This window comes from Vidua macroura, chromosome 22, assembly GCF_024509145.1.
Source record: "Vidua macroura isolate BioBank_ID:100142 chromosome 22, ASM2450914v1, whole genome shotgun sequence".
NCBI classification, from domain to species: Eukaryota; Metazoa; Chordata; class Aves; order Passeriformes; family Viduidae; genus Vidua; species Vidua macroura.
In genome coordinates, this window is record NC_071592.1 from 1,841,414 (window position 1) to 1,867,137 (window position 25,724).

Sequence of the window (25,724 nt, forward strand, 5' to 3'; positions counted from 1 at the left end):
GCTCTCCCTGTCGCGGTCCCTGTCCTGGTCCCTGTCCCTGTCCGTCTGTCGGTCCCTGTCTGTCTGTCGGTCCCTGTCGCTGTCCCGGTCCCTGTCCGTCTGTCGGTTCCCGTCCCTCTGTCGGTCCCTGTTCCTGTCCCGGTATCGGTCCCTGTCCCCGTCCCTGTCCATCTGTCGGTCCTTGTCCCGGTGTCGGTCCCTGTCGCGGTCCCTGTCCGTCTGTCGGTCCTTGTCCGTCTGTCGGTCCCTGTCTGTGTGTCGGTCCCCGTCCTGGTCCGTCTGTCGGTCCCGGTCCGTCTGTCGGTCCCCATCCCGGTCCGTCTGTCGGTCCTGGTCCGTCTGTCGGTCCCGGTCCCGGTCCGTCTGTCGTTCCCGGTCCGTCTGTCGGTCCCGGTCCCGGTCCCGGTCCGTCTGTCGTTCCCGGTCCGTCTGTCGGTCCCCGTCCCGGTCCGTCTGTCGTTCCCGGTCCGTCTGTCGGTCCCCGTCCCGGTCCGTCTGTCGTTCCCTGTCCGTCTGTCGGTCCCCGTCCCGGTCCGTCTGTCGGTCCCTGTCCGTCTGTCGGTCCCCGTCCCGGTCCCTGTCGCGCTCCCGCCGCCGCAGGGAGCTCGCTGCCCACACCCGTGATGGCGGCGGCGGCTTCGGCCGCGCTGCCGCAGCTGCTCGGGCCCGGCCGCGGCGGCCGGCGGGCCCCGCCTGCCCGTACCCGGCATGGCCGCCAAGGGGGCCCGGCAGCGGCCGCGGGCGGGCGGCGGGGACGCGGCGGGGCGGCGGCCCGAGCCCGCGGGCAGCGAGGAACCGCGGAACGAGTGCGTGCCGCCGGGGACGGAGCGGGGCCTGCTGAGGCCACCGGGGCTGCTGAGGCCACCGGGGCTGCTGGGGCTACCGGGGCTGCTGAGGCCACCGGGGCTGCTGAGGCCACCGGGGCTGCTGGGGCTACCGGGGCAGCTGGGGCTGCTGAGGCTGCTGAGGCCACCGGGGCTGCCAGGGCTGCTGGGGCTACCGAGGCTACTGAGGCTGCTGAGGCCACCGGGGCTGCTAGAGCTGCTGAGGCCACTGAGGCTGCCAGGGCTACCGGGGCTACTGAGGCTGCTGAGGCCACCGGGGCTACCGGGGCTACTGAGGCTGCTGAGGCCACCGGGGCTACCGGGGCTACCGGTGCCGGGGTTTACTCGCCAGTCCGTGCTGTGGGGACGGTGCCGGAGCATCCCCCGGCCTGGCTGCTTTGGGGATGCTGCCTTGTGAGGGGACTGGCATCCCTCCTAATGCCACACTCAGCCCTTTGCTCGCTGTCACCTTGTGAGCCTTGGATCTCCTTGCTGAGATATTTGTAATTTTGTTTTATTTATTTTTTTTTTTCTCCTCCCACCCCTTTTGGATTAGATCATCCGGGAGCAAAGCAGGGCACGTCTGGGCCCCTGAAGGATCAACAGCTTTCAAGTGTCTCATCTCGGCCAGGTTCTGTGCGGCTCTGCTGAGCAACATCTCGGATTGTGACGAGACCTTTAACTACTGGGAGCCGGTGAGTCCCTCCTGCCCTCGGCATTGGCAGTTTGTACTCGGCCTGTGCAAATACCCCTTTATTTAGGACCTTGTGCTCTCTGTTTCCGTTTCCACTTGGCTTGTGCAAATGCAGATTTATTCAGAACCTTGTGCTGATCCCTCTGTTTCAATGAGAAATATTTTGCTCTGGGATTCAGAGGCGGGGAGTGGAAAACTCTCTGCTTGGTGTGCTGCATGTTTATTTATTTGATCTCTGTTGCAGACACACTACCTCATTTATGGGAAGGGGTTTCAGACATGGGAGTACTCTCCAGCCTACGCCATCCGCTCCTATGCTTACCTGTGGCTCCATGCCTTGCCAGCCTGGTTCCATGCCAGGGTCCTGCAAACCAACAAGGTAAATTTTGTGTGTGGAAGCTGCTTTTGAGAGGAAGAAATGTACATTTAGTGTGTGGGAAACAGCTGTCCTGTCTGGTGTTGAAATTGACTTCATGTTTATAAAACACTGGTTTGTTGACAAACTTTGACCTCCCTGTAAGGATTTCCCAGGGTTTGTGCGTTTCCCCTGATGCTTTAGAAGCCCATTTTGTGTCCTGTGCCTCATTCAGATTCTGTCTGTGTCTGCTAGGTTCTCATCTTCTATTTCCTGCGATGCTTCCTGGCCTTCCTGAGCTGCGTTTGTGAGCTCTACTTCTACAAGTGAGTGTCAGAGTGTCTGCAGGGGATGTGTGGGAGCAGTGTCAGTGCCATGGACAGTTCCTGCCACTGGAAATAGGCTTTGAGGCTCGTGTGTAGATGAGAAAATACGTGTTCTCCTGATAACTCGCTGAGATGTTGGTCAGAACACCACAATTAGGACACAACTGCACTCCCAGATCTCCCACCCACACCTCTACTCCAGCATTTTGTTGACTCCACTCGTTTTCTTGCTGCTGGCAGCAAGCAGGGTGGGAGTGCTGCAGGCTGACGAGAGTCTGGTGCTGTGTTTGCTTATCACAGTGAATTTGATGTTACACATTGATTGCTGCTGTCTGTAATCTCTCTGCCAGTGCTGTTTACAGCCACTAAAGTCAGTAGCCCTAACATGCAATTATCTTGTGTACATTGGATTTTTATTTTTACCTGCTGCCTCTTGATTCCTGATTTTCCAGCCATGCATGAGTTTTTTTGTTTGTCAGTATTCTGGCTTTTTTGCACGATGGGTTTTTTGTGAGGGGTGAGGATCACAGAGGGATGGGTGTGTGCAGCAGTGCAGCCACAAGCTCCTGAGATTTGCACAAGCACGGCTGGGAGAAGCCAGGCCCCATCCAGAGTTTTGCACTGGTGTAACTCAGGGTCTGAAATCCCAAGGCAGAGGCAGAGCTGAGTGTTGGGAATCCCCCAGCTCAGAGCTCTCAGGCTGCTCCATGGGTTGGTTGTGGCTCTGCATGCCTTGGTGCTGCTGATTCTTGCCCTGAGGCTATTTTGTGGTACCTGTTTCTCTGCTGCTTCCCCAGGGCTGTGTGCAAGAAGTTTGGGCTGCACGTGAGCAGGCTGATGTTGGCCTTCCTAGTGCTCAGCACGGGGATGTTCTGTGCTTCTGCAGGTGAGTTGGCTTGGCACTGGCACTAACAAAGACAGGTCCAGAGAGAGAAGAAAATCCCATCTCCGGGGTGCTCTTTGTTGTATTCTCGTGACAGAATAAGCGTCGATTCAGATTTTGTTCTCCGTGTTACAATTCCCAGGCCTGTTTCTGTTGCTGCCTCCTGTTTTTAATAATGCTGTGCCTTTTAAACAGCCTCTTGGCCTGCTTTCCTTGACCTCTTTTGTTCTAAGGAAGGAGGCTGACACTTTGGCACTTTGCCTGTGCGTGCTGTCCCCTCTGGCTGGCTGTACCTGTTTTCCCAGCCACTGTAAGACTTCTGTAAAACAGTTGCTGCAGGTGTCGGGTGAAGTGTGGGGAAGCTGCTCTGACCTTTAATCCCTTTGTGTTGCAGCTTTCCTGCCCAGCAGTTTCTGCATGTACACCACGGTGGTGGCCATGACAGGCTGGTACATGGACAGGACCTCGGTGGCGGTGCTGGGGGTGGCTGCTGGAGCCCTGCTGGGCTGGCCCTTCAGCGCAGCTCTGGGGTAAGGAGCAGTTCCTGCCCTTTGGCAGGTGCTTTTCACCTGGCTGGGGAGAACCAGCAGGCACTGAGCTGCCAGCTTAGCCCAGGATCATTGCTACAGGCTTCCTGGCTTTTGAACAACTTAGGTTTGGGCAGATTTCGTGGCATTAACAGCAGTAAAACCTGAGCTGGATGATGAATCTGGAATAGAAGCAGAGGCCAGTGAAGTGGTGGCTCTGTCTCTTGCTTTGAAGGGGCAGCAGAACCTGCAGTGGGGCTCTCAAAGCCTCCAGCTGACAGCTGGTCTCTCTTTCAGGCTTCCTATTGCCTTTGACTTGTTGATCCTGAAGAAGAGGTGGAAAAGTTTCCTGAACTGGTGTGTGGTGTCCTTGATCCTGTTTTTGGTGAGTGCCTGCAACAACACAGAGAGGGAATGGATGGCAATAGAAGGGATGAGTTCCTTTAGGAAAATCAGCTGGAGCTGCTGGCACTTTAACTAAAATCTACTTTCTTCCAGGTGCCCTTGGTGGTGGTGGACAGCTATTACTATGGGAAGCTGGTGGTGGCACCTCTCAACATCGTTTTGTACAACGTCTTCACCCCCCACGGCCCTGATCTCTACGGTGAGTTTGGGATAACAAGCCAGGGAGGCAGCCCGAGCTTTTCTGGCTACCCTGGCCCTTGATTGGCGGTGCTTTTTCTGCCGTGCCCCAAAGCAAAAGCAGCCTGCCAGCTCCAAGGGCTGCAGCTGCTGCTTCTGGACACGGGATGTCTCTGTCGAGCTGGCAATGCGCTCCCGGCTCCTCCGGGCTGGAAGTTGTGCTGCTTTTGTTCACTTCCCACTCCAGTGGAGCTGCCAGGAGGTGTCTCACTGTCTGTGCACAAGTGGCCTGTGTGTGTTTGTCAGCTTGAATCTTGTTCCTGGCTGCTGCTCCTCACAGTCAGGCTGCAGAACTTTGGGAAAGTGAGGAATGGTGCAGAATCCATGCTTCTTTCTGTCCATATCCTGCACTTCTAGAGCTGGAAATTAATTTCTAGCAGGGCTTCAGGAGGGCTGGCAGAGAGCAGAGGATCCCTGCACCATCTCTGTGCTCTGTCTGAGGCCAGAGGACAGTTCCAGGAGGGCTCAGCAGTGGTGGGCAGCAGCAAGGCTTTCTCTGGCAGCTGGCAGTGCTGCTTGGCTGTTCTGGGGCTGTTTTGGGTGGTGCTGAGTGGTGATTTGTCACTTGTGCCGTGGCACAGCAGGACAGCAGCTGCTCTGCCACGCTCTGAAGTGTGGGGCTGGGAGTTTTGTGTAAGTAAACTCCATGCTCTGTCTCTGATAGCTTTTGGCAGGGCCTTGTGCCTGACCTTTTCCACACTGGTGCATGAGTTGTTTCCAGAAGCCTCCAGGGACCAATCTGTCCTGAAGAGTTTTATTCACAGTGACATTCATACAACATCCTCGGGCTAGTAAAAGAGCCTGCCTGGAATTGCTCTTCAATGCAGTGTGGCCAGGACAACGCTGTGTGTTTAGAGAGCTTCAAAACACTGGGGAAAAATAACACTGCCAGGGGAGATGAAAGGCTGGCCAATCCCTCTTGGCTTTGGAAGCTGGGATTTCCCAACGTTCACATGATGGGGGCAGAGTCACCAGCCCAGATCATCTCCAGTGTAAGCACTGCAGTATTTTTGAGACAAGGTTCAATTAATTGTTTTTCTTCTGTCTTTAGCAATATGCTCCCTCTACATAAATATTGTCTGTGCAGTTAATATTTCCCTGGAGTGATTAGGTTTCTACAGCCAAGGGAAAATAGCTGCCAAGAGTATATCCCTGATTCTGAGGCTTTGGGGTGTTTTTGTGTATTATATTCTAAGAAGTCATAATTTGTGACCCAAGTTTTGTCCCACTTTGGGAAGCTTTATTCAGCTTGGGTGGAACGTGCTGGAGCTGTTCATGTGACACCTTTCTCTGTGGAGCCCTGCTCCTTGAACAGAGTGAGAATAAAGGGAGTGCAGCGAGCAGGCTGTTCATTGTAGCAGCACTGAATCAGAATGAGGGCTGTGACTCATGACCAAATTATTGCAGCTTAGTCACTGTGCCAGCTGCAGTTCCTGCACTCAGGCTTCAGCCCAGGGTGGGGCTCCTTGTCTTGAACCTCTTCTACAGCTGCCCTGCTCTGGCCTGAGCTGCCCTCACCATTCCTGTGGCCAAGGTGCAGCGTGGCTAAATTTGATTCACTCCTGAGTTTTGAGTTCTGGAATTGCTCCCGGGGCCATTCCCAGACCTCAGAGCTCAAAGCATTTTCTCACTGGGGGTCTGACAGTGCTTCCAGCTGTTTTCCCCATGGAACTCCCATGTCAGGAGCTGCCTGGGTGTTCCTTTCCCCCTGCTTTCACCACTCTGTCTCCTGTATCCCACACCTGCCCAGCTCTGGGGATGTGGATCCTTGCAGGATTCTCCATCTCCTCTCCTGCTCTGCAAGCATATTCCCATTACCCTGAGCATGGAGAGTTCTCAGTGTCCCTCCCTGCTTCAGAGATGATGTTCTGGGCCAGGACTTCTCACATGCAGTGAGGTCGTTCCTTTTTGAGGCTGCAGTTCTGTCTCAGTTCACCTTGAACCACGAGAATAACAGGAATAAAAACCCTTTTGCCCTGGGAGGCTTTGAGCCTGAGTGCCTCTGAGTGGCTGCGTCACCAGTGAGCCAGCCTGGTGCTCTTTGCCTGCTGTGCACTGTTCTCTTCTCTTTTTTTCTCCCTTTTTGTTTTTTTTTTTACCCTCTCACAGAGAAGAAAATCCCTTATTGGAGAAGGAGGGAGGCTTCAGTGCTTGGGTTTTTTTTTGCAATTCAGTCACACTGCAAAAAAATGTGAGCAAGCAGGCTTTTTTTTTTTTTTTTTTTTTGTGAAAGCTGTGCCTCAGAGCAGCTGATCTGTTTATTAGCAGTGTTATCTGGGCTGTATTTGGATTGTGGAGGAGTTGTGTTTCAGAAAGTGTCCTTCACTCCTGACTCCCAGGCTGCCAAATCTGAAACCAGAGCAGAGAGAGGTGAATTCAGGGTGGATTCCCTTTGCTTGCCATCACAGCCAGAAAGGTGACAGGATGGTCCCTGGACTTATCCTTCAAAGATTAAAACTTATTTATATAATTGCTGTTTGCTCTCAGTGCTAATAACTCAGGGTTTCCTCTATAAACCCAAGCTGCTTGGCCAAGCAGTGACTCCAGTGCCATGTTTGTGCCATTCCCAGTGCAGCTTCTCCCCTTTTTTTTAGCTGCAGGAGCTGCAGAGCTTTCGGGTTTTCCTTGCTGCTATTCAGTTGTCTGATTAATTTCAACACGGACCCAATGTAAGTGGCTCTGATTGCAGGAAATTGCTGTGGCATGTGACACATGTCACAACAGTGCAGTGATTAAAGCCCCCGCGTGTCATTTACTGGCTGATTGAGCTAATCACACTGAGAGAGTGGGAAATGTGTGGAGGGGAACTGGCATTCCTCATTGTTAAGGGCTTTAAGCATCCTGAATTAAGAGTCTAAATAAATGACAGTTGGACTGGAGTTTCTTTCAGTTTACATCCTCCAGAGCTTGCAGCCAGTTCCCAAGTGTGGAGGCAGAGCTGCCTGGCTCCTGTTTGTGTCAGAACAGGCTGAATTTGGGACATTTAAATAGTGCTGAGTCTAAGGAGGGACCAAAACCAGCATTTCGTGGCAGTCTTCGTTGGGGTGAAGTGAGAATACAAACTCCTTTCCTTCTTAATCCTTTTTGGTACATTTTCTGTTCCTGCCAGCCCAGAATGAACATCCTCACTCCAGAATTACATGACATTGTGTGGTTTTGTGTTACTCCTCTGCAGTTAGAAAGAAATAATGAATTTGGGGGTCAAGTTTCCCAGTTTTACAAGTTTCCACCTCTCCTTCCTTGCTGTCCTTCTGAATGCAAGGGTGAGCTCTGTGTCACAGCGTTCTCCTGGCTGTTGGAGTGCTCTGGGATTCATGGGCAGCAAATGTAATACTGACTATTTTTCACCCCCAGTGAAAAAATAAGGAGAAAAATAATTTCTGAGCAGGAAGACAATGAAGTTTCTTGGGCAGGTGTGGGTGTGAGATACTCTGGTGGGCTGTGTCAGGCAAAGAAGGACCAAAGCTGCTGTTCCATCCATCCATGCTTGTGTTTCAAACCTCTTTTTTTCCTTTTTTCTCACCCTTTAGGTACAGAACCCTGGTACTTCTATTTCATCAATGGCTTTCTGAATTTCAATGTGGTTTTTGTGCTGGCCCTGCTCGTGCTGCCTCTGACCTGTCTGATGGAGTGTCTGCTGCAGAAATTCCGTGGTGAGTGCAGGGCAGCTGGCAGAGTCTGCCTGCCAAAGAGCAGCTTTTCTTTCCTGGAAGTGAAACTGGGAGCAGGGAAAGCCTTTGGAGCTCATTAGCATTCAGTATTGCTCCTTGCCTCCACCTCAAGAGGAAAAATGTGTTAAAAAAAGCAAGTCTGACAAGGTGTGTGGTTCCTAAGCTTCATTGTGACGTTTAATGCATTGGTAATGGCCCAGTCAGTAATCCTAAAAGGGGAAGAAGCTGTACCTGGTGTTGTTCCCACCTTGTCTGCAGCTGGAAAGGGGTAGAGACCTTTTGGCATTGAAGCTGGACTCTTCTGGGCACTGTGGATTTTTTCAGCTGCCAGGACTGAGCCCTGCCAGGCTCCCCATGCTCTGGGAAGTGTCCCCGTGGGTGTGGATATACTGAGAGTTAAAAAAAAAAAATTAAAAAAAGAGGAACCAGAATATTCCCTACTTCACACTGGGCTTTTTCTTGAATAAAATGACATCAGTTTGAACACATGACACTTGTAAGTGACTCCGGAGGGGAAGTGTAAATTCTCCTCTGCTGTTTTCCCAAGGAAAATTCATCAGGGCTCTGCAGCAGCCTCCAGATTCATCAGTCCAGTCAGTGCTTTGCTCTCTCTCTGTTTTTTTTTTTTACTCCCACAAACAGTAACACAATCCTCGATGAAAATGTATGTTAGGGGGTGTTTGCTTGTATCTGTTCCTTGGCTGTGAGTGACAAACTCTCAGACAGCAGTAAAAGCTCAGTAGGAGCTCTGTAAATGCAAGATTTCCTGCTGTTCACTTGGTGTTCTTGTACTTAACAGCAGGAGCGACTCTGCCAAGTGCTTTGTTCCTATTGTCTGTGAAATGCCGTTGGCTTAATTGCCTAACTCTGCTGTTGGGAGTAGCGAGGGGGTAGGAAAGGGACTGAAAATTGTCAGGCAGTGTAGAGCCCTCCTCAGTGTGACCGAAATTCAGGGTAATTGTTGTTATTTTTGAATCGCTTATTTCCTCTGTTAAGCAGAAGGTGCCTGAGAGACCTCTCCTGGTGTTATTTTTGTAACGAGGCAATGAAGGTTGGGCAAACTTCAGGCTCTAAACAACCTTTTGGGAGGGGAAGGGGAGCTCCTGAGGAGGCCCTTTCTGATCTTTGTGTGTACAGTGCCCTGCAGGAAACCCAGCACTCCTGTCTGCCTCTTCAGACCTGGCAGTTCCTGATGGCTTTTGTGTCTTGGTGGATCCACTGACACTCATTTTCTGCTTTTGCTCTTCCTAAGGCCGTTGGAATTGTCAGTATTGTAGGAATCTGCAAAAAAATCCTCTGAGGAAAACGCCCTGCTTGCTGTTTGGGTGTGTTACCTGGGTTTTAGCAACAGGGGTGCTCAGAGCAGGGCGTGTTTGGGGCTCCAGAGTGGGCTCTGGGTGTGAGAGGGGATTGTGCAAGAGAAGGAGTTCTTGCATTACTCCTTTGCTGAGGTTTTGTTTCTTCCAGTTCAGAATCTGGGCCGTCCCTACTGGCTGACCCTGGCTCCCATGTACATCTGGATCCTGATTTTCTTCAGCCAGCCCCACAAAGAAGAGAGATTTCTCTTCCCCATCTATCCCCTCATTTGTCTCTCTGGTGCTGTGGCTCTCTCTGCTCTTCAGGTAAATTCTAGTAAATTTTAGTAAATCTCTCTGCTCTTCAGGTAAATTCTAAATTTTAATAAATAGCTGAGAATATTTTCCCAGCCATTATTTCATGACTTTGAGCTGTTCTCCAGTCCTAAGTGGCAATTCCTGGAGTTGTGATGCTGTAGTGCCAACACCACCCAAAACCCAAGGGATTCCCTGAGGGTTCAGGAACCTGCTGATGGAATTGTGCTTCCTTGGCTGCTCAGCTTTAAGGGCAGGAATGTGGGTGTGTAGGAAATGCATTTTGATGTGTTTCAGAAGGAATCCCTCACTGGGTTGAAAAAAAAGGCAAAGGGATCTCGTTTAAATGTTGGGAATTGCATCAAACATTTGGAAGAGCCAAAAACTGGATGTTTAGTAAACATCACTTGAAACACTTCACAGAGCAAAGCACTAATACAGACTGATATAAACCTTCCCAAAGCTCAGAGTTATTCATCTCCTGCTGTTAAAAAGGCTCAGGAATGCAGCCAGGAGTTCCTGCTGGAGCCTGTTCCAGCTGTTTGGCCTCATCCTGCTGTTCCTCCTCTGTCCTGCTGTGCAGCACTGCTGGAATTCCTGCCCGCCCCTCCATCCCTCATCCTTCCCTGGCTCAGATGCTCTTCTCTCTCTGGATCTCCATTCATTCCCACATGAGTTCCAGTCCTTGCCTTCACACAGGATCCAGCTTGGAATGTCACCAATTTTCTGGCTCTGACTGAGAATTCCTCTGTGCTCTCAGAACATCACAGAGCAACGTTAATTTATTTTTATTGTAAATATGGCTTTAGGAAAGTTTTGTGTACATCTCTTGCATATTTTGCCACTGTTTGATGACATTTTGCCCAGTATGGAGCATCCAGCTGAGAATCTGGAACTGATTGCCCACCAGCAGGACAAGCTTGTCACTCTCCCCCTCCAAACTATGTGGATGTTATGAGAAAAATGCAAACAGGACAAGAGAAACAGAAACCAGCTGAGAGAAGGGAGTGAATAACCACTCCTGCAGCACAGGAGGGAGGGACCAAGCCAAGGACTGGATGTATTTCCTCCTAGCTATTCCCAGAAAGGCTTTTTAATTGAAAAAAACCCAAACCTAAAGGACTTTTCTTTTATCAGTTTTTCTTTTTATCATTTTTTCTTTTATCAATTTTTCTTTTTATCAGTTTTTCTTTTATCAGTTATTCTTTTTAGCAGTTTTTCTTTTATGAGTTCTTCTTTTATCAGTTGCAGAGTGACTTGTGTTTAAAGCTGGCTGCAAGATGTGCTCTGTGGTGTTTTACCCACTTCAAAGCTGTGGTTTGTGCAGGCAGGGTAAACAACCAGAGGTCACTCTGGGAATCTGGGTCATGGAGCTTGTGTTAGGCAGGAATTCAGTCCAGCATGGAAAATCAGGTGAGTCTGTGCAGGGAACTTCTGCAGAGCTGTCTGATTCACCTGGGAGCAACCAGGCTGGAGCCCTTGAGAGAGCACTTCAGGTCCAGAGGCCTTCCTAGGGAAAAGAGCTGAAATACCCCAAATTATCACTCAAATACAACTAAACCCTATGAGTTTCTGTGCATTTTGATGGCTCTGAATTTAAAAAGCCCAAAGATCTGGTGGGGGATGCACTGTTGTAAGAGCTTTATGAAAAATGAGAATTTTGCTGAATGGCTGGAGCCCTTGAGAGAGCACTTCAGGTCCAGAGGCCTTCCTAGGGAAAAGAGCTGAAATACCCCAAATTATCACTTAAATATGACTAAACCCTATGAGTTTCTGTGCATTTTGATGGCTCTGAATTTAAAAAGCCCAAAGATCTGGTGGGGGATGCACTGTTGTAAGAGCTTTATGAAAAATGAGAATTTTGCTGAATGGCTGGAGCCCTTGAGAGAGCACTTCAGGTCCAGAGGCCTTCCTAGGGAAAAGAGCTGAAATACCCCAAATTATCACTTAAATATGACTAAACCCTATGAGTTTCTGAGTTTCCTGACAGCAGTGTGACTTCACATTCATGGCTGTGCATTCTCTTTCACTAGCTGCATCCTAAAAGCAATGACTGATCTGTCAAACGTAGGCTGTGCAATACAGAGACAAAGAATTATATTCTGTAGGTGTAATATGTTTAGTGTTTTACCTGGGACATTATGAGCAACAGTCCCTTTAACAGGACTATGTAAGTAAAGAAAATCACAGACCTGATGGTGAGCAGGGGCTCTGAATTTAAAAAGCCCAGAGTGTTGTAGTGTTGTGCAGTGTTGTAAGAGCTTTATGAGAAATGAGAATTTTGCTGAATGGTTGGAGCCCTTGAGAGAGCACTTCAGGTCCAGAGACCTTCCTAGGGAAAAGAGCTGAAATAGCCCAAATTATCACTTAAATACGACTAAACCCTATGAGTTTCTGTGCATTTTGATGGCTCTGAATTTAAAAAGCCCAGAGATCTGGTGGGGGATGCACTGTTGTAAGAGCTTTATGAAAAATGAGAATTTTGCTGAGCGGGTCAGTGTTGTAAGAGCTTTATGAAAAATGAGAATTTTGCTGAACGGGTCAGAGTTGGAGTAACTTCATATTGTCTCTTTTTTTTTTTTTTTTTTTTAATCTCTTCCCTGAGAAATGTTACCACTTCATCTTCCAGCGCTACCGCCTGGAGCACTACACAGTGTCCTCCAACTGGCTGGCCCTGGGGACTGTCTTCCTCTTTGGCCTTTTGTCACTGTCACGCTCTGTTGCCTTATTCAAAGGTTGGTATTTCAGATTTGCCCTCTGCTCTCAGGCTCAGGGCCTGCAAAAGTTGTGCTGTACAAATCAGGGGCCTCGAGAAGTTTGGGTGTTGTTGTCGCAGGGGAAGGAATAAGTTCTGATGGTCACCATGAATTAATTATTGATTATACATTCGTTCATAGATCTGTATGAATGGATCACCAGAACTGCATCACTTAAAAATCCTCTTCACCTTCCACCAGTAAACTCCACTGATCTAAAACCTGACGGGTATTAAAGCAGATACTGCAGCTTTCAAATAGATAATCCCACCTGGAAAAGCACTTTCCTGTGTAAAACTTGAAAAACTTTAGGGAGGTGGTGGAGTCACCATCTCTGGATGTGTTTAAAAAAAGACTGGACGTGGCACTTGGTGCTGTGGTCTGGTTGAGGTGTTAAGGCATAGGTTGGACTCGATGATCTTAGAGGTCTCTTCCAACCTCATTGTTCTGTGATTCTGTGATTCTGTAATTAGGTGCATGAGTCCTTGATGGAGATGGATTGGACATTCCTGGAATCAGAGCCTTCCCACCTCATCAGTATTTCTGGGGGTTTTGGTGGCCATTGACAGCCAGGACAGGGAAATGTGAATAAATTTGGTAGGGACACCAAGGGTAGGAGGGGAAGCTTTGAATCCATCCACTTCTTAGCACAGACCAGTTCATTTATTCAGTGAGTTACCAGTTAAAAATTTATACATGAAACAAATTTCTGTAGGCTTTCATTAAATACCCCTCTTTACTTTAACCTTAACGATGATGTTCTGCCTCCCACAGGCTACCACGGGCCCCTGGACCTGTACCCGGAATTCCACAGGATTGCCACTGACCCCAGCATCCACACGGTGCCAGAGGGGAGGCCAGTCAATGTCTGTGTGGGCAAGGAGTGGCACAGGTTCCCCAGCAGCTTCCTCCTGCCAGACAAGTGAGTGCTTCCATGGGTGTTGCCCTGATTTTAAAAAAGTGTTAAGTTTTCTTTTACAGTTCTTTTAAATCTCATAAAACTCCTTCAGCCTTCTGATCTGTTTCCATATTTCTAGTGGAGTTGTCACGCACTGTTCATGTAAATAATGATTGTTTTGCATTCTTCCTTGTGGGAGGAGAGAATTGATGGACTGTTGGTTTGACCAGTGTGGTTGGAGAGGTGGCAATTCCATCCTCCAATCCACGGTCACCTCTGGAATTCTAGAAATAATAAAATATTTATCTCAAATATTTATCTCAAATAAAACACTCTCTTTTTTAGCCTTTGAACTGACCAAGCATTGTGTGCTTACTTCGTGTCCAATAACAACACATGGCAGAGGTGCAATTAGGTGAGATGGATAACGAGGGGCACAGTAATGAGGGGCGGGATAATGGGGAACCCTCAGGAGCTCGGATCTCTGTTGTCACCAGCAGTGTCATAAACAGTGTTAAAGTGTGCAGATAAAGGATTCTGAAGGCTTTTCATCAGCACACTTGTTGGTATTGGACACGAAATGAATGCACAGAAGCTTGGTAAGTTTAAAAGAGAAAAAGAAGAGCTAATTTTATCTTTGATTTCACAATATATAGAATTCCAAAGGTGACCGTGGATTGGAGGATGGAATTGCCACCTCTCCAACCACACTGGTCAAACCAACAGTCCATCAATTCTCTCCTCCCACAAGGAAGAATGCAAAACAATCATTATTTACATGAACTGTGTGACAACTCCACTAGAAATATGGAAACATCAGAAGGCATGGAAAACTTTTAAAAGAACTTTAAAACTTCCAAAAGAACTATAAAATAAAACTTCTAAAAATCAGGGTAACACACGCTGGCCACAAGTTCCTGGGAAGCTCTGGTGCAGCTGGGAATGATGTCCTTGGGTCTGGTTTTGGTGCTCTCCACACAAAGTGTTTTTCCTGCTCCCTGCAGCTGGCAGCTCCAGTTCATCCTGTCGGAATTCCGGGGCCAGCTGCCCAAACCCTTTGCCAAGGGGCCCATGGCCACAAGGAGCATTCCCACGGACATGAACGACCAGAACAAGGAGGAGCCCTCTCGATATGTAAGGATTTATTCTGCTTCCTTTCCCTTGCCTCGCTGGGTAATTTCAATTAATGCAATGCCTCGGAGTGGATCTCCCCATTTCTGTTTCCCGGGAGTTCCAAAAATGGTCCCTCTGCAGCACTTGGAAATCTCCCCATTCTTGTGAGTGGCTTCTGTTTGCCTTTCATCTGCCAGTTTGAAGACATAATGGTAATAAAAGAAGCAGCAGAAGTAAGAACTCCTAATTATTGCAGTTTTGGGTTTAGTGTAGTGTGTTAATGTGATCACAGGAATGAGTAATTTGAAGTCCCCCACAGAAAATTGTCACTGAGCAGGAACTGAATTTTTCCTCTTTTATTTCTTCTTAAATATAAAACTATTCATCATCTTTTCAACTGAGGAGGAGGAACTTAATTTGGAACTTAATTGCATTAGTGGGAATCAGCTTAGATAATGTATATTGGTATTACTGATTTATTTCCTGGTTGAACTAAACAAAACCAGTGCACCCATAGGAATGCCTTAAAATTATTGCTAGCTAGCATGTTTAAAATTACTAACAGGTTCAATCTTGGCAGTCTTCTGGGTTAAAACTCTTTATTTCCAGGCTCATTATGCAGTTACTGGAAATGGGAAGGAGGCGTGTTCCCACCTGAGAGGAGCTGTCTGCTGCAGTGCATTTAATTTATGAAATCTTTAACTGGGGCTTATTTTTAGCACAGACAGCTGGCTGCTACAGCCTGTGACTAATAGAGCAAAACACACTTTTGTTTCATGCTTGCTCCTTAATGTCACCCTACAACTTTGTTATTTCTCATGCAAGCTCAAGGGCCTAGCACTTCAGAAATCAGAAATTAAACAGGGGCTTAAAACTCTTACTTTTGACCTGCTAATTACACCAAGAGATCAAGATCTTTCCTCAGATTTAGTGAGTATATTCAGATTTTTAAAAAGCAGAAGAAATAATTAGCAAGGATTGGACAGGACTGTGAGAGGGGATAAATCTAAATAGCACGAGGCTGTTGGTCATTTAAAGGGGAGAAAACAAATGGTTCAGGAGGATTATGTGAGCCATGGATGAAACCCAGTTAGTGGCTGTAGATCTCACTGTTTCAGGTGTGAGTAGCTATTACTGCTCTGCTTGGAAATGGAAGAGGGAACCTCAGTGTTCCTGTTGCTATGAGACACTGGGGAAAGAGTGATTTGATCTGGTTTTGCAATCTCTCTTTCCTTGATCACATTGAGCTGCACTTACCTGGCACTTGCCCGGCTGGGGAGGTGCATTTGTCTCTGAAAGTGCTAAGAAGGAGATAAGGAATATTATTTCTTCCCAAGACACATCCAAGCAGGACCAGCAGATCAGGCCTGAAAGCTGTTAACAGCAGCTGCCTCCAGAGAAAGGGGATTTCAAGCACTTTCTTTTCACTTCTGACACCCTCCAGTCCCCATGGCGGCAGCAGATGTGCCCTTAGCTCCAGCTCTGGGCTGTTCCCACTCCTGTCAGTCAGGATGGGACCCAATTTAGCTCTCCTCCACCTGGCAGAGCAGTGGTATCAAATAAAGAAAGAGTGGGAGGAGGAAAAGGAAAGGGGAACAGAAGAGGAGAGGATGTAATTTAGAAATCCCTCGCAGCTTTGTTCACTAAGACTCATTCCTTTCTTTCATTTCGAGGTCTGTGCATCACCCAAGTCTTGTGTAAATCCCAAAATCAATGCAGAGGTGCCGTGTTTGCCCTCAGAGCAGGAGGAATATCATGCTTGGCTTCACTAACATGTGAAGGTGCTAGGGAAACATGGCTTGCACCTGGGGTTTGGAGTCCCAGCCCTTTTAGGGCAGCATTTAGGATGAGACAAGTGAGGTCCTTGAGGCAGCAACTTGTCTTTCTCTGAATGGTTCTACATAATTTCCAGAAAAGCTTGGTTAGTGGTTTGGGAGTCCTTCTGCTAATGAGCCAGAGCCTCTCCCAGGGCCTGGAATGTTCCTCTCACACAGAGCAAGAAGTGGATTCAGCATCCTCAGCTGCGTTTCCTGTGGTGTGATTTCATTTGCCACTCAGTTGCGATGCCACGGAGCCATCTGCTCTCCACCTCATTAAATTGTTTTCAGCCTAAATTGTTACATTAAACCCCAAAGGTGCTTCAGAAAAGGGATCTCAAGCGTGGCCAAGGAAGTTGGCAGTAAAATTTTGTGGGAGAGTGAGCTGAAGTCCCTCAAGGAAGAGTTTGAGGGAGTAAGGCAGGACAAGACATAGGATTCCCAGCAGGAAGGAGGAGGTTTCATAATGTGCTCTCCCACAAAGGTTTTGCTTGAAAACCTTCAAATTACGTTACCTGTGTCGTGCACGAAGCATTTCACCTGCTGCTGGGAATGCAGCCCTCTTTGGACTGCTGTGAATGAGCACAGGAGCAAACCCCAGGAGATAGAGCCCAGCACTGTCTGTCTTCCTGCAGATTGACATCTCCAAATGCCACTACCTGGTGGACTTGGACACAGCAACAGAGACCCCGAGGGAGCCAAGGTACTCCTCCAACAAAGAAGAGTGGGTGACCATTGCCTACAAGCCATTCCTTGACGCTTCCAGGTAGGACTTGCACTTTGGAGAGGGAGGGATTTTTGCAAAAGTGGGCAGGGAGGAGAGATCCATGGGCAAACGCCAGCTTGAAATCCAATTCCCAGCAAAGTGGAGCCTTTGTCAAACTCCTGCTTGCAAAATTTATGACCTAAGTTGCTTTAGAGGGTGAAACTCTGTGAGCAGGGTGGTGAGAAGGAGTATTTTTATAAAGAAATAAAGAATTTCTTTATAAAGCTTCCAGCTGAAGCAATGTTTTTTGGGGTTGCTTTCCAAAGAAATGAGGTGGATGTCACCTCCTCCCAGGAGACTCCTCACTCTGTTTTGTCCCAGCCAAATTGAAGACAGGTATAAATCATCCGAGGGAATGAGCTCTGAAAAATGTTATGAAAGCTGGCAGAGAGAGGAGGCAGTCAGCAGGGCCACACCTTTATTAGGCACCAGAAGATCCATGGAAGAGATCCCTGCTGGAGTCTGTTCTGCAGAGGTTGTGCTGCTCTCTGCTCACCTTGCTGGAGTGTCTGGCCAGGAATCTCTGTGAGAGGCAGAGATTGGGATTTGCTCTCCTCCAGGCTGCCAGGGACTGGGATCAGGGTTGTCAAACTGGGAATGTTGTTCCTACATTCCTGCAAATACAGGAACCCCCCTCAGCTGTACAGGGATCTGATTTAGCCCTTCAGAGCTCTGCTCACGAAGGTGTCACCCCAGGACAGAGACTGGAAAAACCTCTGTAAGAAACAAACCCAGAGTTCAGTGCCCTCCTGTTTTCCATGAGAGACCTGATTGCTTCCTGGTGCTTGGGCCCTGCAGGGAGTGGGGCTGGGAAGAGCAGGGGGAAGGAGTGGTAATGTTTGAGCAGCTCCCAGGAGAGCTCTGGTGTTCCCAGCTTGCTGACACAAACAGCTTTCCTTGGCAAGGTCTTCCATGAACTGTATTTTCCAGGAGAACCTGCTGCTACATTTGGGCAGCACTTTGGGAAGGGGGAAGGAGGTGGCCAATGAATTTTATTAATGAGGCAATTGAGGCATCAAAGGCACTCCTTGTGCAGAGGATTTGCCCTTAAATGTGCATTTCTGCTTTAAAGAATTTGTGTGTTCTTACAGCTGCTTTATCTTGCTCGCTTTATCTTTGGAGCCCAGTTGAGGTTTCAGGTTTGCAGCTCAGTGGTTGCAGAGCAAGGGGTAAAAAAAACCCAAAAAAACCCACCCAAACCCATCAAGCACCTCCCCAGCTCAGCCCAGAGTGCAGCTCTTGTGTGAAAATAAATGAAATAAATGCAATCAATGACCCCAGCAGCTCGGTTCAGTCCTGCTGCACTGGAGGCTTCTGGGGCTCGCTGCGAGTCTCCCATTGACGTCAGCAAGTGCAAATGTAAATCTCAGCTGGCTCTGATAAATGGTGCTGCTAATTGAATTAGAGAGCACTCCAAGCCACCAGCTAATTATGCTCCTCAGGAAGCTGCTTTGCCAAGGTCCATTTAATTCTATATTGGCTGAGCGCTCCGAATCTGGCACAGAAAAGGGGAAATATATCACAGCTCCCCTCTGAGGAGCACATATTTTCCAGCTCTTTAGGGCTGAGCTGTCTCTTTGCTCCAAACACTTGGGTTTTTCATAAAAAAAATAAAAATTCTCAGTGCAAAATTAATGATTGGGTCACCTTGTTGGAGCGTAGCATTACCCTGCTTTGATAAGAGGCTGTCTTGTTCCCTTTAATGGTGTTTTCCTCCAGTTGTTTGCCATATTTTTGTTTTTAAAGTAGCTGAATTACTTCTGCAATGTGTGCATTGGTACAGAATATAACCTCCAGAGGAAGTGCAAACATTAAAGGGTTTTCAGAGAGCTTTGACCGTGAGCTTCTTGTGGCTAGGAGGCACTGGGACCTGCCCAGGTGGCACTGGGACCCACCCAGGCGGCTCTGGGACCTGCCCAGGTGGCACTGGGACCTGCCCCTGTGACTGGGACCTGCCCAGGTGGCACTGGGACCTGCCCAGGTGGCTCTGGGACCTGCCCCTGTGGCACTGGGACCCGCCCAGAGGCTCTGGGACCCACCCAGGTGGCTCTGGGACCTGCCCACGTGGCTCTGTGGCAGAGTTCAGCTTCCTCCTGCCATTCCCTGCTCTTCTCGTGCCTCTCTCTGAGCTCTCACCAAACTCAGGTTACAAAATGCACTTTTAGGAGGGATCTCTCACCACTGCAGGTGTCCAAGTGCTGCCATTCCACCTCACTCTGGGAATTTGGGAAGGGGGACTGGAAGACCTTCACTTGGCATTTCCTTCCATCCCACAGCAGCTTCCCCTGGCACTACCAGAGTCGGTTTTGAGTTGCTTCTGGAATTCAGGCAGGAGCAGGCTGAGCTCAGGGGTCCCTGTGGTTGCAGCTGGGGTAACTGGGAGCTGCTCTGTCCTGCAGCAGTGTCTCCTTCAGAGCCCCAAACCCCTGGGAAAACAGAGCCTGCTCAGCCAGCTGGGAGCAATCCCAGCCTGGCTCCTGCTGCTGGGAGCCGAGTGCTGATGAAGGCTCCGCACACTCCGTCTCTGGGGGACAAATTTAGCAGCAAATGCAAATAGAACTTTAAATATATTCCCTGTCATCTGTCACCCAGCCCCTTCCATGTGCCATCTGCTGTCTGAGGTGGCTGAGCTGACACACAGAGGTGACAGGAGGTGAAGGTTCCCTCTCTCTGAGCTGGGAGGGGACCGTGAGGGTGCAGGAGCTGCCTGATCCCAGCTGGGCCCAGCCAGGCTGTGCAGGAGCCCCGGGAGTCCCTGGGGAGATGCAGCTCCCAGTGGCAGTTCCTGCCTTTGTTTTTCAGCTGCGTTTTTGAAAGATCTCCAGTGCAAGCAAACAAAACACAATTTGTCTTTCTGCTGAAAAAAAAAAAAACCTGCTAGGATTGGATGTCCAGGGCAGCAGAGGTGGGGCTGAAGTGACCAGCAGGAGTGTGCCATCCCTGAGCACTCAATCCAAATCTGAGAGCTGCTGCTGCTGCTTTTCCAAGCTTTCTGTGACTGGGGTGACACTTGTGGCTGGCAAGGGTTGATATTTTCCCATCCAAGTGATCTTAAAGACATAAGAAGAGAAGCTGAGGAAGCAAAACTCTACCTCGGCCCCGATTTCAATGAGTTGCTCAGATTTTTGAAGCTCCACAAAGCTCAGAGCTGCTGCTGAAGGACGTTTTATTTGTCCACTTCACATTGAAACCCGGGCTGTGCCATTAGTGAGAGAATCCATTCATTCAGAATGCGCTCAGCCAGCACAGCTCCAGCAATTAGCAACCCAATCAAAGGTGCTAATTTCACCCAGACATCATTAAGCCCTCCGAGCTCCACTGGTCCAGTTTATGAAAGGCTGTGAAATGCCAGCTCCCGGCACTGGCTGGGCATGGGGTGAGTGTGGGTTTTAGAGCTGCCCAGCCCTCTGTAATTCAATATTTCCACGGAAGATCGGCTCAAGAGCCAAACTTCAAAATGCCTCGAGGCTGGTTTTTGCTTCTCAGAGAGGTGTGGGGGAGAAGGCAGCCAGAAAGATGGGATGGAAGAGAGGAGATCCAGGAGGGAAACGCAGCCCTTCACCTTCACAGTGCCCCGAAGGACAGGGCTGTGTGACCCCCAAGTCCCCCTGCTTGCTGGTATCTGGGATTTCATTTCTTTCAGTAATTACAGTTCCATTCAATTTCCTTCAGTAATTTCAACAATTCACAATTATTCTCAATAATTGCCTCCCTGCCCTCTTTCCCCCTCAATCCTGCTGGGAATGGATGGTTGGGCTCTTAAACCGGTGCCAGGGAGCACCGGTGGCACCGAGGAGGAGAGAATTGGGCACTGAAGGGCGATTTGCTTTTCCCTTTCTGCTCTTCCAGGTCCTCGCGGCTGCTGCGGGCGTTCTACATCCCCCTGCTGTCGGAGCAGCACACGCGCTACGCCAACTACACCATCCTGAAATCCCGCAGGAGGCAAGCCAGGAGGAAAATGGGAGGCTAGGGACACACCTGGGCCGGCCCGAAAAAAAAAAAAACAAACCAAAACCACCCAAAGCATCTGCGGGCACTCTTGGACAGCCCCCCTGAGCCACGTGCAGCTCCCTGTGTGAAGGACGGTGCTGGGAGGATTCCCCGAGGAGCTCTGGCAGCCTCTGCTCCTCTGCCAGGCTCTGCTCTGCCTCAAGCCATTGGAAAATCCAGCAGTGGATGGGTTATCCCTGCTGCTCCCTGTGTTCCCTCTTACGCCAGAGAGGAGAAAAAAAAAAAAAAAAAAAAAAAAAAAAAAAAGGAAAATAAAACAAGTTCTGCTCCAGGCTGCAAATCTGGGAGAATCCAGCTCAAATTCTCTCTGGCTCTCCCCCACCCACCCCTCTGCTGTCCTCAGCTGCTGTCTTTCACCCAGGGAATTTTTTTTTTCAGGTAACAAAGCTTAGAAATTTTCCTTTTCCAAGGGGAAAAGGAGGAAAAAACACCTGACTGACAATGAACTGGAATGCACTGAGCCTCAAGGAATGAAACACCACAGAGGAACAGCCAAAGCTGCTCTGTCCAGGAGACATTTCCAGGGATAAACCTGTGCTTTTGGGAAGAAAAAAACAAACTGGGACAATTATGTGTTTAATGGGATCAGTGTTTGTGTTATCTGTGAAGCCAAGTGTTTGTTTGCTATTTATAATGATTTTTTCAAGATCCTTTGAACTCTAGACTTCAGCATCTTAAAAATTCTGGAATCATCCAGTGAGGAGAAGGATGAATCCAGTTTTTTTTTTGGTTTTTTTTTGCAGTTCTGTTTCCCAGAATAGCCAGGATGTGTTACGTGGGTCCAACATGCCTCAGAGCAGTGCTGTGCTTGTTCAATTTCCATTTTTAAACATGCAGCATCACCAGCTGGATGGAGGGAGCTGTTTTCACTCACATCCCTGGAATTCTGTGGGGATGGGATGGGATGGGATGGGATGGGATGGGATGGGATGGAGCAGAGGGAAGTTCTGCACCTGCTCCGTGCTGTGGCTGTGGTTGGGTTGTGGAGCAGATTTGGATTTTTGGGATCCAGAAAAGCTCTGGGGATCCATGTGTTGGTTCAGGTGGTGGGTGCAGATCTCAGCAGGGTGGGAAGGCTGTGATCCAACCTGATCCTGCTGGGACAGAGCAGGAGGAGCTGGATGAGCAGCAAGGCTGGGCTGAATCATAGCATCAACCTCAGAAACAGGAGGAGGTTCTGAATCCCATTAAGGGTTTTTTAATGTTTGTGCTACAACCAGTGCCCTGCCTGGAGCCTGGCTGGTCACACCATGGAGAATCCCATTGTGCCCCCCTCCCTGGGGCAGCACTTGGAAGCTGAGCCTAAATTCAGATTTAGGCTGGTGTCTAAGTCGTGCCATCCCTGGGGAAATGCAGGTCTCACCTTCCCAAGTGGCAGCTGTGGAGCTCTGAGGTGTTCATGGCGTGCTGGCTGGGGAGGGCAGAGCTGCCACCAGGGTTCTGTGTCTGTTCATCACCTCCCCCCTGCCAGCTCTGCCCTCAGTGAAGTTCACACACAGGGCTCTCTGCTGCTGCTAAATCCAAACCAAAACTCTTGCCCTGCTTGGTGCCTCTTCCCTCGCGTTGTCACCCCTGAGCTGCACTCACACAAAGCACCAGCTGCAGCTGCAGCAGTGACTGCAGCAGTCCCCTGTGCCAGCCCTCACCTCGTGTGTGGTGTGAGCAGAGCAGTAAAACACCCCTTGGAAACCACTGCGGCTGCTCCACCTTTCTTTCCACTCGGATTCCTCTTCTGGAGTGGTGGTTGGGAACTGATAACTTGGCAATAATTGGGAGTTATCAACGTTTTACAGAGGAATACAGCAAGAGTTTGCTCTGTGAGTAAACAGGCAGTGCTTGGAAATCCAGGGCTGTGCTTGTCCTTGCCAGCAGTGACAGCCCTGGAGAGGAGGATCATTGAGGAGGATCAGGTGCAATCCTTACTCACTTTTTTGGGCCCAAGTAGGTGAGAGGGAACAGCAATTTATGAGAGAAATGGGTGGTCTGACTTGTCCATTTTGTGAAACTCAGGAGAACAAGGCAGAACAAACCACGGGACCTTTTTATTTTCCTTTTTTCCCATCCTCACTGTGCTGCAACCCCGTGAATTCTGCTGGGGAGGTGAATTACTGGGTGAGTGTCAAACATGACAGATCCAACAGGCTGCAAACACCTTTTCACAGAAAGGTTGAAGCTTCTCTGTGTCCCACCCAGCTGCTCTGGGCTCCTCTGGTGTCTCACAGTCCTTGTGGTGCTGGTGTAACCCTTGTCCAGCCTGGAGGGAGTGCAGAGGAATTCTGTGTTGAAATGAGCTGGCTGGAAAGGCTCTGAGCGAGGAGCAGGGTGGGGAGCTGCTCCCTGAAATCATCCAGCCTCAGAACAGCCTGTCCAGGTGCTGCCCAGCCCAGCCCTGTTCTCTCCCTTGCACAAACTCGAGGCTGTTTTGACCTTTCCTGTTTTTCATCCTCCCCTGGGAGCTGCCTGGGGAAAGCTCCAACACTTTTGAGTCAGCAAGAAACAGCCCCAGGGCCTCTGGATGTGGGCTTGGTGGTGGATTCACACTGCCAGCTCCGGGTTGAGACCTGCCCGGTGGTCAAGGCACGGCACAGTTGTGGTTTCACCTTGATTTTGGGGACAGGTGGCTTTTCCACATCCCTGGCATCCTCTGCAGCAGGTGCAGCCCTTCCCTGCCTCTCCCAGGTCCCAGGGGGCTCCTGGTGCTCAGGTGTGAGAATCCCAAGGGTCAAAGGAAGGAGTGCAATTCCCAGGCTGCTTGGCTCCTTCCCTCCCCAGCTCCCGGGAATCTGCTCTCGGGACAGGAGCTCTCCAGCAGCTCTGTGCAGCTCTGGCTGAATCACACCACAACCGAGCCCAAACCCTATTATTAGACTCTGGAAACTGCTGCCTTAGAGACAGGTTTGCTTATAAATACCCATGATTTTCTCTCTGCCTCTCCAAAGCTGGCAAGGAAAAGGGATTTCTGCTTGGCCAGAACCTGCCTGCCCTGCTGCTGGAGCTTCTCCCCAGCTGAGCTCATCCTTCCAGCCCCCCAAATTCCAGCTGTGGGGGTGAGCCATCCACCCCAGTGGCAGCAGGGTGGCAAATCCCAGCTGTTTCTGTGATCCTCCAGCTCTCCGTGCTCCCTGCCCAGCCTCCCCTGCAGGCTGTGGTCGGTGCTGGCTGAGCTTTTTGGTCCCTGTCCCTCCTTTTCACCCTGAGGGTCCCTGGTGGGGACCTCGCCGGGTTTAACCCCACTCCTGGCCGGGAAAAGCTGCTCCAGCTCTTCCTCGGGCTCCCGGGAGAGGGCTCCGTGCTCCAGAGAACCGGGACGAGCCGGGGCTTGAGGGATGAGAGCCCTGGGCACAGGGTGAGGAGCTGGGGCTTTTGCCGCAGGGAAAATTTGGGATTTCAGGATGGAAGGTGCAGCCGCCTCTGCGCTGCCCTGAAGGACGTGCTGCTGGCTTTTCTCCCTCCTGCAGCCGCAGTGACCTGTCCCTGTTGCTGTGACAGCCCTGGGGATTCAGTTTCAGGTGTTCCAGGTGGTTTTGCAGGTGTTCAAGGCATTTTTCAGGTGTTCCTGGTGGTTTCCTTGGCTGGAGAGGGGGAAGCTCCCTCCCTTTATGTCCCTGGGCTGCGATGGACAATCCCTGCCTAACTGGGATTATTTGTGGATCTCATTTCCTCCAGAGAGCTGAAACTTATTGACAGAGAATCCATTCTGCATGGAAAACTCATGATTAATTGCTTCCTCTCAGTTGGGCTCTGTCTCGCAGAGTTTGCTAACAAACATTTTAAATCCCTGGCAGTCCAAAAGAAAAAACTTGTGGGAGCTGCTTGGAAATCCAGGGCTGTGCCTGTCCTTGCCAGCAGTGACAGCCCTGGAGAAGGTGCAATTGAGAAGGATCAGGTGCAATCCTTACTCACTTTTTTGGGCCCAAATAGGTGAGAGGGAACAGCAATTTATGAGAGAAATGGGTGGTCTGACTTGTCCATTTTGTGAAACTCAGGAGAACAAGGCAGAACAAACCACGGGACCTTTTTATTTTCCTTTTTTCCATAATAAAAACTCGCTGGGATTTTGGCTGCAGCGTGTAAACGGTTTTCAGGCAGGAAGGTATTTTAAATGTTTAAACAAAAGGGAAAGAGAAGACTTGAGGGAGCTCACCAACAGTGTCAGGGTTAACGGGGCTGCCTCTGAAACGTCACCTGGGGTCTGACGTGCCTCTGGTGCATGAATGATTTACAGGAACAGCAGCTCTCAGCTGTCAGATGATCCAGAGCTGTGTTCCACCCCCAAAATCTGCTTTTCCCCTCAGCTGTCTGGCAGTCCCCACGCAGGGCCCTCCTGTTACACCAGGAAAGGGCTGTGCATGGCAAGGGGGGTGAATCGGGGCATTTTCTGCAGCTCTGTGTGACCTGGAGCTGTGCCAGGGGAGGTTTAAGTTGGGTATCAGGACAATGTTCCTCCCCCAGAGGGTGCTGGTCGCAGGGAATGGTCACATTCCCCAGGCTGCCAGAGCTCCAGGAGCATTTGGACACTGCTCTCAGGGACGCACAGGGTGGGATTTTGGGGTGTCTGTGCAGGGCCAGCAGCTGGACTCCACAACCCCTCTGGGTCCCTTCCATTCCATGATCTACTATTTTTGCTGGTGAGTTCACAGACGTGTTTCTGTGGACTCTGCACCTCCCAGAGGGGTGATGGAAACTGTTGATGTGTTTTTGTGCTCGGCTCTTCACGCCCTGAATAGCTCTGGCCAGTTGTGCTCAGCTGACTGAAGTGCTGATGGTGCTTGGACAGCAAATTCAGCCGAGGGAAGCTGGTGCAGGCAAAAGCTGATTCCTGCAGCCTCTG

General features: G+C 49.8%; 1 protein-coding gene across 1 annotated transcript; it reads left to right on the forward strand.

Moving 5' to 3' along the window:
* The first annotated feature begins 623 nt into the window (after positions 1-623).
* ALG9 (ALG9 alpha-1,2-mannosyltransferase) lies at positions 624-21,153 on the forward strand. The gene is given in 16 exon segments (XM_053997080.1): positions 624-673; positions 675-806; positions 1,381-1,519; positions 1,763-1,897; positions 2,129-2,199; positions 2,997-3,085; positions 3,477-3,612; positions 3,907-3,994; positions 4,108-4,213; positions 7,782-7,904; positions 9,390-9,544; positions 12,138-12,267; positions 13,063-13,210; positions 14,191-14,320; positions 16,752-16,882; positions 20,732-21,153. Coding segments are annotated over 16 exon segments (1,884 nt in total). The 3' UTR covers positions 20,853-21,153.
* Positions 21,154-25,724: the final 4,571 nt, after the last annotated feature.